This window comes from Salmo salar, chromosome 04 (genome assembly GCF_965601325.2).
Source record: "Salmo salar chromosome 04, fSalSal1, whole genome shotgun sequence".
NCBI lineage: Eukaryota > Metazoa > Chordata > Actinopteri > Salmoniformes > Salmonidae > Salmo > Salmo salar.
This window is the reverse complement of record NC_138294.1, coordinates 22762020-22771606: the sequence shown is the minus strand read 5'-3', so window position 1 is coordinate 22771606 and position 9587 is coordinate 22762020. Positions and strand designations below refer to the sequence as shown.

General features: G+C 45.2%; 1 protein-coding gene across 2 annotated transcripts in view; it reads left to right on the top strand.

Annotated features, from left to right (window-relative positions):
• LOC106602380 (neuronal membrane glycoprotein M6-a) overlaps positions 1 to 9172 on the top strand; it is a 64681-nt gene extending 55509 nt beyond the window's left edge. For both annotated transcript variants that reach the window (XM_014194979.3, XM_014194978.3), the window contains exons 2-7: positions 1 to 186; positions 3629 to 3785; positions 4726 to 4879; positions 5307 to 5383; positions 6137 to 6202; positions 8627 to 9172. The exon at positions 1 to 186 is cut by the window's left edge and continues 7 nt beyond it. In XM_014194979.3, the coding sequence (XP_014050454.1) occupies positions 1 to 186; positions 3629 to 3785; positions 4726 to 4879; positions 5307 to 5383; positions 6137 to 6202; positions 8627 to 8779 (793 nt within the window). In that variant the 3' untranslated portion in view covers positions 8780 to 9172. The remainder of the gene's footprint in view (positions 187 to 3628; positions 3786 to 4725; positions 4880 to 5306; positions 5384 to 6136; positions 6203 to 8626) is intronic.
• Positions 9173 to 9587: the final 415 nt, after the last annotated feature.

Below are 9587 nucleotides of genomic sequence, written 5' to 3'. Positions count from 1 at the left end.
TGAGTGCTGCGTCAAATGCCTGGGCGTCCTCCCGTATGCCTCTCTCTTCGCGACCATCCTTCTGTACGCTGGGGTGGCGCTGTTCTGTGGCTGCGGGCACGAGGCCCTGTCTGGCACCGTCACCATCCTGCAGAACTACTTCGAGGTGGTCCGGGCACCCATGGAAACCCTGGACGTCTTAACCATGTGAGTGTGGGTGTGTTTGCGTGGGAGGGGTGTCACAGTGGGTTTTTTTCACCCTTTTCAAAATGACTCATGGTCTGGTTAGTCAAAACACCTACATGCAGCCTGGAGATGTGTTGAAACTCAATGAGGAGAAGTTGCCTTGGAATTTTCACTTGTTCCTACTCCTTGTCTGTTTCGACCCCTGGAGAAACTAGCCTTATTCGTGTGGTTAAAACAGCAGTCTGTGTGTCCTCACACAAAAAAAAGTGCCCTATTTTGAACGCTTCAGTACCTGTAAAGGCAATTGTTCCAATCTCACCTGTGCTATGACTGGCACACCTAGTTAACACCTTATCGAGACGCCGTATCCTCGGTCGCCCTAGATAGTCAAATGTACATGTCTCCCAAGTAGTCCCTGGTGATTGGTACAGGAAATGAGTCACAGTTACTTAACGGAACATTTTCTTCTCTTTTCTTTCTTCTGAAGTGATTAACCATTAGCGGTGAGCAGCTGTCTTGTAAGTGTAGATTGAGGTCGGCAAATCTCCCTTCCACCTACATTATTACTCACTATCTGTAAATATACCCTACAAGATGAGTATTTAAAATGTGATCAAGTAAAAATATCCTTACTCTCCCCTCCCTTATCTCAATACACAACAGTACAGTACTGGACTGTTGAAGCGATGGCGAGTCTCAATATACAGTGGCTGAAATGACTGCAACACTTAACAAAGAGTTGCAGTTCGTTTCAGAGTGGGTGGCAAGGAATAAGTTAGCCCTAAATATTTATAACACTAAAAGCATTGTATTTGGGACAAATCATTCACTAAACCCTAAACTTCAACTAAATCTTATAATAGATAACTAATAGATCATGTGGAAATTGAGCAAGTTGAGGTGACTAAACTGCTTGGAGGAACCCTGGATTGTAAACTGTCATGGTCAAAACATGTTGATACAACAGTAGCTAAGATGGGGAGAAGTCTGTCCATAATAAAGCGTTGCTCTGCCTTCTTAACAACACTATCAACAAGGCAGGTCCTACAGGCCCTAGTTTTGTCGCACCTGGACTACTGTTCAGTTGTGTGGTCAGGTGCCACAAAAAAGGACTTTTGGAAAGTTGCAAATGGCTCAGAACAGGGCGGCACGGCTGGCCCTTGGCTGTACACAGAGAACTAATATGAATAATATGCATGTCAATCTCTCCTGGCTCAAATTGGAGGGGGGATTGACTTCATCACTAGTTGTATTTATGAGAGGTATTGACATGTTGAATGCACCGAGGTCTGTTTGAACTACTGGAACACAGCTCAGACACCCATGCATACCCCACAAGACATGCCACCAGAGGTCTCTTCACAATCCCCAAGTCCAGAACAGACTATGGGAGGCGCACAGTACTACATAGAGCCATAACTACATGGAACTCTATTCCACATCAAGTAACTGATGCAAGGAGTACAATTAGATTTAAAAATCAGATAAAAAACACCTTATGGAACAGCGGGGGACTGTGAAGCAACACAAACATAGACACAGACACACACATACACACACACACGATATCATAAGCACTATACACACACGTACACATGGATTTAGTACTGTAGATATGTGGTAGTGGTGAAGTAGGGGTCTGAGGGCGCACAGTGTGTTGTGAAATCTGTGAATGTATTGTAATGTTTTTAAAATTGTATATACTGCCTTCATTTTGCTGGACCCCAGGAAGAGTAGCTGCTGCCTTGGCAGGTGTATTTATCAGGTGTTTGATCATGAATATGTGTCTGAGTGGGAGGGAGGGAGATTTTTCCCACACTCCTGTGTGGATTCCCAATATCCTGTGTGTGTGTGTGTGTGTGTGTGTGTGTGTGTGTGTGTGTGTGTGTGTGTGTGTGTGTGTGTGTGTGTGTGTGTGTGTGTGTGTGTGTGTGTGACGTCTGCGTGATGTCTTGGCACGGGGCCGTTGGGGGATTTAAGCCCTCTGAAATCACTCTGGGTTGTCCCGGGCGCACCTGCTCACCGGAACTCCGCCTGCCGAGAGGGAGGGAGGGAGGGAGGGAGGGGGGGGGGGGGGGGGGGGGTGCTACTGACGGCAAGTGTGTGTGTGCTTCACCTAGATGTTGGAAAGGGCGGGTGATTATGACATGAGCAGTAGACCTGGCCTAACTGATGTAACTGGGCTTTCTATACTGATGTAACTGGGCTTTCTATACTGCTGTAACTGGGCTTTCTATACTGATGTAACTGGGCTTGTTATACTGATTTAACTGGGCTTTTTTTACTGATGTAACTGGGCTTTCTATACTGATTTAACTGGGCTTTCTATACTGCTGTAACTGGGCTTTCTATACTGATGTAACTGGGCTTTCTATACTGCTGTAACTGGGCTTTCTATACTGATGTAACTGGGCTTGTTATACTGATTTAACTGGGCTTTTTTTACTGATGTAACTGGGCTTTCTATACTGATGTATCTGGGCTTGTTATACTGATGTCACTGGGCTTTCTATACTGATGTATCTGGGCTTGTTATACTGATGTAACTGGGCTTTCTATACTGATGTATCTGGGCTTGTTATACTGATGTAACTGGGCTTTCTATACTGATGTATCTGGGCTTGTTATACTGATGTAACTGGGCTTGTTATACTGATGTAACTGGGCTTGTTATACTGATGTAACTGGGCATTCTATACTGATGTAACTGGGCTTTCTATACTGATGTAACTGGGCTTGTTTTACTGATTTAACTGGGCTTTCTATACACTTTCTAGGCCACTAATATGTGGTGTGTGCTGTACTAGGTGTGAAATTCACTTCAGTTTGAGGGTACAAAAAAAATACGGTTTACACCTCTATAAAATCATCTTTATCAGAGGAAAGCTTGTGAAATCTACCCATTGTGTTTGTCTAATACTATCTCCGAAATCTTTTCCTAACCTGCAGGGATGGAGCTAACCCTAACTTTCCTACCCAGGTTCTTTCTGTGACATTAGAGCTTTTTACATAACCCTACAGAATTAAACACACACTCATTAGCTAAATGAGAGCTAATCCACTAGTCCAAGCAAGGACAAAAATGCAGAATGACTGTGGAAGCAAACTGACTGCAGTATACAGTCAGAATACTGTCTGTCACTGCTGGAAGTAATATAATTTGTAGTCCAATGCATTTGGACTACAAATGGGGCTGCTGGGCCTAAAAAAACATGTAATAGTGAAGTACTGTACTAAATGGCCTGCACACTCAATGCACACATCTGTATTGTTTAGCAATGTTTTGATTCCAAAAATGGATCTTTGTAAGTTCCTGCCCAGATCCTATTAAATGAATATTTAATTAGTATTCTAATTCCTAGTTCTATGGTTCCTGGGAATGAAACCGCTAGTCTTGGTGTGCTAGCCTCACCAACTGAGTGATCCCATCGCTCTGCTCCTGTCTCTCTTTCTTCCTCCACAGGATTGACATCTTGAAGTATGTAATCTACGGCGTGGCGGCGGCATTCTTCGTCTACGGCATCCTGCTCATGGTGGAGGGCTTCTTCACCACCGGCGCCATCAGGGACCTGTACGGAGACTTCAAGATCACCGCCTGCGGACGGTGCGTCTCCGCCTGGGTAAGAAACACACTTAAATCAACCCTTATCCTCTGTGCCCTATCCGCTCCCTGTATTTCTGAAGGCGTTGGATAGATATAAGCATTAGGGTAGACAATTAGGACACATCTTTCTGGAGGAAGTACCCGGGAGACGGGATTAGAGATCTGGTGATGGAGAATTTACAGCTTAAGATGTCTTTTCTTTGAATTATGGCCCAATGCTAATGACAGCTGATGAGCCAGTCAGCCTTCTACCGACTTATAACTTTCATCTTCTCTCTCTCTCTAATGGGCCCATCCCTCACTTTCTTCTCCTCCTTCCTCCCTCTCTTCCCCTCCCTCTCTCTTTCTAATGGACCGTCCTTTACTTCCTTCTCCTCCTTCCTCCCTCTCTTCCCCTCCCTCTCTCTTTCTAATGGACCGTCCTTTACTTCCTTCTCCTCCTTCCTCCCTCTCTTCCCCTCCCTCTCTCTTTCTAATGGACCATCCTTCACTTCCTTCTCCTCCTTCCTCCCTCTCTTCCCCTCCCTCTCTCTTTCTAATGGACCGTCCTTCACTTCCTTCTCCTCCTTCCTCCCTCTCTTCCCCTCCCTCTCTCTTTCTAATGGACCGTCCTTCTCTTCCTTCTCCTCCTTCCTCCCTCTCTTCCCCTCCCTCTCTCTTTCTAATGGACCGTCCTTCTCTTCCTTCTCCTCCTTCCTCCCTCTCTTCCCCTCCCTCTCTCTTTCTAATGGACCGTCCTTCTCTTCCTTCTCCTCCTTCCTCCCTCTCTTCCCCTCCCTCTCTCTTTCTAATGGACCGTCCTTCACTTCCTTCTCCTCCTTCCTCCCCCTCGTCTCTTCCCTCTCTTTATTCTCCCCCCTCATTTCCTTCTGTGCTCTTCTCTAACACTCTCTCTCTCTCTTTCCCTCTGTCTCTAATGAACCATTCCCTCTTGTGTCCTCCGTTTCTTCCTGCAGTTCATTATGTTGACCTATATCTTCTTCCTGGCCTGGTTGGGTGTGACAGCCTTCACCTCGCTGCCCGTCTTCATGTACTTCAACATCTGGACCATCTGTCAGAACACCACTGTGGTGGAGGGCGCCAACCTCTGCCTGGACCTGCGCCAGTTTGGTAAGGGCGGGCCCGGGTGGCGCCGCCATCCATTCACACCACTGTTGCCATTTACAGTATACGTACACAGTCACTGACACTGGCAGTGGTTAACCAGGGCTTTGGTGGTTTATTTCCAGTTGTTTGTTTGTTTGTGTTCTATCATGAATGTGGATAAGATGTCTGACAAGACAATGACCTATAGAGCACACTGAATAGTGTGTCGTTTAGTCTTCTCACTTTCGCGGACACACAGTTCAATCAATATTCTTTACATTTCATTGCAGTTATTTAATGCTCCTGAAGGAGATCTATTTTACAGCCCTTTAACATGAGTGCTTGTTGTAACTCGCTGCAGTAGCTGTTGTTAGGTCTCTGTGGATCGAAGCGCCGGCCAAGCTAAGTCACTTGAAATGTAAATGTGAAATGGATTGTTGTTTTTTCGCAGGCATGGTAACTATCGGGGAGGAGAGGAAGGTGTGCACGGGCTCTGAGAAGTTCTTTAAGATGTGTGAGTCTAACGAGGTAAGGGTGTGTGTGTGTGTGTCTGTGTGTGTGTGTGTGTGTGTGGGCTGGGGAGCGATGAAGGGGAGAGGCGAGGTTCTGTTGGCTGTAACCTTTAGTGATCGCCACACCTTAGGGGTTAGGCTCCTCTCTCACGATCCTGCCTCTGGGGACCAAAATGCACTTTTTGTTTTTTTGCCGTAACGCTCACACACTTGATTCAACCAATCAACTCATTGTCAAGCCTTTGATTTGAATTAGGTGTGTTAGTGTTATGTCCAAAAACACAAAATGTGCATCCCTTTGGGACCCCAGGACTAGGATCGGGAACACTGCTATAGGGTTCCTCTGTCATTTTAAATTTTGATTTGTGTGAGTGTGATGAGTGCAGTGGCGCTACCAGATTGCTAGGGGTTTGAACTTTAACCTCTTGTGGAAAGGGAACAAAAAACATAGCTTAATAAAGATTAGTCTGTCATTTTGTTTAACCTTTATCCTCCTTTAACCTTTTGTCCTACCTCTGTTTAATTCCCTTTGAAAAAGTGAGCTAATATTGCACTGGGACAAATCTTAATAAATCTTGCCTTATCTCACTCTCAAAGCAACCACTCTGTGATTTAATTTTTTAATCTCAACATGACCTGGCAATATTGTAAACACAGACATTACAAGTTGGAACGATGCTTTGAGTCCCACAAAGCAAGCACTGATGTTGTTAGTTGTCTTCATTTCCTGGTGACTAATAAAGCTGTGTTGTGTTTGATTGTCTTTCAGCTGGACATGACGTTCCACTTGTTCGTCTGTGCCCTGGCCGGGGCTGGGGCTGCAGTTATCGCCATGGTGAGACAACGACAGCTCTACTTTATGTCTGAGGGTTGTGTGACCTGCCTGTTGGTCCTTAAATGTCTGTTGATGGCATCGCCACTCTGTTCCCTCCCATCTGTCTGAACACATAAAGATAGGCAGGCAGGGTAAACCTTAGTGGGAGAGGATTGTCTTGTTGTGTGGGGACATACCAAAGGTTATACGACTAGGGATTGAAGAGATTGGTAATCGGGAGGAAAGACGGACAGTTTTTTATGCTGCTGACTTTGAAAGAGGTCCTCCCAGTGTTAAGAGCGAGGTTGATCGAGAAAGTGCATAACAGAGACAGAGTGATCGAGTGATAGACACAGAGAGAGACAGACAGAGAGACATTGAGTGATTGAGAGAGAGAGAGACACTGAGAGAGAGAGAGAGAGAGAGAGACACAGAGAGTAAGACATAGCGACAGAGAGAGAGAGAGAGAGAGAGAGAGAGAGAGAGAGAGAGAGAGAGAGAGAGAAAGCGCACGAGAGAGAGAGAGCTGTTGATTAGAGGGAGGTGTTAACCTAGCGATGGAGAAGCACAGGGCGCAGTTGCCATGGAAACTGGGGAAGAAGAAAGGAGCTTGTTGAGAGCAGCTAAGTGATGGTGAGGACTGGAGAAACCGTCTTCACTGGAGAAGACTGCTGCGTCTGTAGCTAGGGTGGAAGGATCCACATTTAATGAAGGCTGTTATTCGGTATCTAGTTCCTTTTTAAACAAAAACATATGTTCACAGTGAAAATAACAGAGAAATGTTTTGTCAAAACATCAATGACACTAGTTTCTTATGGTTTGGTTGTCATTAAATAGATATGACCATAACAGCTTCCTGTTACCACAGAATATAAACAACGTCATACATTTCCAGTCCTTAGACCCGTTTTAAATCTTCAAAATAGGACATTGTTGCTGCGTTGTCTGAGGACTATAAAAGACAAGAGAAAATGAAATGGTAATCCATTTGGGCGGGAGTGGCTCTTCACAACACAAAGTCTGTATCTGTGGCCCAACTGTGTGCTCTTTGGCCACCCGGTGGATGTCTATGGTAATACACAATGGGATGACTCACCTAAGTGTGTTCATGTTAGTTCTCACCGAGAGCTAAGGTTTAGAAAATGGGTAAGAAATCAATTTGCATAGACAATATTGATGTACCATCTTCTCGTCTAATATTTTCTGTGATAAATGATCTTAGATCACTGTGAGATTGTATGAAGGAAGTACTGTCTGTATCTCCAACTTGGATCTATCTAGGTGAATCTGTTTATTCATGATGAGTTTGGGTCATGTCATTATATAACAAAAGAATATAATAACTTAATTATCCCAAGCTCAGGGAATTCGTTAGGCATGTTAATCTTCGCATCATCATTACAACACAATATCATCAATAGATAAATGCCATACACTCGGCCAATGGCCATAAATCCTCGAACTGGACCAGAGAAGTGCAGGTGTTTTTCTGTATTTAATTACCTCATAACTACTTCTTCAGAACCTCTGCAGCAGATGCTCTGGTTGGCTGATCACTGACACCTCACTGCCACTCAGTGGAGAAAAGAGTTACTGCAGAAACACATCAGGGATATGTTCCTTAGGTAGGGCACTCAACGTAGTCGCTTCCTGTTTCAGTCCTTCTTCTTCCATTTAGTGCCTAATGAACGCGAGCCAGAGTCCAATAACTGCTTCTCTCCTTTTCTCTTTCTCTCTGGTCTGATGCGGACAGGCGTCAGCTGCCACGGTCCTTATCCGTAACAATGTCCTCCTGACGTCTCAGAGTCTGGGCAAATACTGCACCCGCTTCTGACGGGGGCCTATCGGTTGGCCCATCACCTTTACCCCTGACCTCAGTGGTCTCAGTGACATCACTGTACGCCGTCAGGGGCTGAGAGGAGCCGACCGCCTCGATATCAACATGGCCGAACTGAACTCTGAACCTAGGAGCTTAGGGGTCGCCCCCAAAGCATCGCCAGCTCTGTCATCGGTCACGTCACACGATTCTGTTGTTATTCACTAAAATATGCTTTGCTGGCACCGCTGATTATAATAACCAAGCTCCTCTGGTTGCTATCGATAGGTATGTTGATAACCGAGCTCTCCTGTCACGCCCCGTTCACCTGACTAGCACAAATGCTGACACGGCCGTAACAGACACAGAGCTCACTAAAGAATAAGGTTGATCAACTAATCCATCCCTTCAATTTTGGTCGGTTTGTTTTGGTTTTAAACCAGTGAAGGCGCAGCGCCACTAAAACATCTGCTTTGGGTTTTTGGTTATAGCTTTGTCGAATTATCTAACTAATTCTGTTTCAGCCTAATTAATTAATCAATAAACTCTCCCCTGAGGTATAGGCTTGGTCGAGCGGTTAACAATCCTCCCACTAACATCCCTGTAACCCATGTGTCCCTCTAATACAGGTCCACTACCTAATGGTACTGTCCGCTAACTGGGCCTACGTGAAGGACGCGTGCCGGATGCAGAAGTACGAGGACATCAAGTCCAAGGAGGAGCAGGAGCTCCACGACATCCACTCCACCCGCTCTAAAGAGCGTCTCAATGCCTACACCTAAAGCACACGCCGTCCCGTCCCCGTCCCCCTATCCTTCCCTCCCTCTCCAACACACACACACGTCCATGACACACACGCAGCAGAACACACACAGAGACCACACAAGCTATTCAATGTCTGGTGTTTATGTTCGTAGGGGGCACAAGTGTAAGGGAGGTTTGGGGTGTGGTGTTGTGGGTGGTTTCGACTTCACTAAGCTTACGGGTGTGACGAGACAAGTCGTTCCTACGGGATATCGTGTGTCTTCTCTGACAAACCCTTCTTTCCTGTATTGAGATTTCCTTTCTATTTCTCCCCCCCTTACTCCTCCCTTTCCTCTACCCTTTCTTCTTCTTATACCCTACCTTTTCCCTCTTTCTCCTCTTCTACCTCTTCCCCTCTTTTTTCCCCATTTGCATTTTGTATATTAGTAGTAGCACATCTTTTTACAATGTGTCATTGCTTTTTACCATGTTGTTCTATATCTCGACGTCGAGTACTTCCATTTATTTATGTTTGGTTTTAGGAGGGGTCGGGCTGGGGGGCTGTTGAGTTTTTATCGCTTTTTAATTCACATTTCCGTGTAATATATTTATACGTTCCGAAACACTCGTCATCCAACGGAGCTCCAATCATACATAGGTCTTAACATCCATTTTATTTCAACATATCCACTTAACAAGACCAAAATGTGACCATACTTGTATAATTTACAGGTAAATTGCAGCATAATAAGCTTCCGAAACAGTAAGCATCACCGGTATAAAAACAATGTACAGAATCTTTTTTCAGAAAATTCTTTATTGGTTGGGAGTGCCAGGGATTTTCAA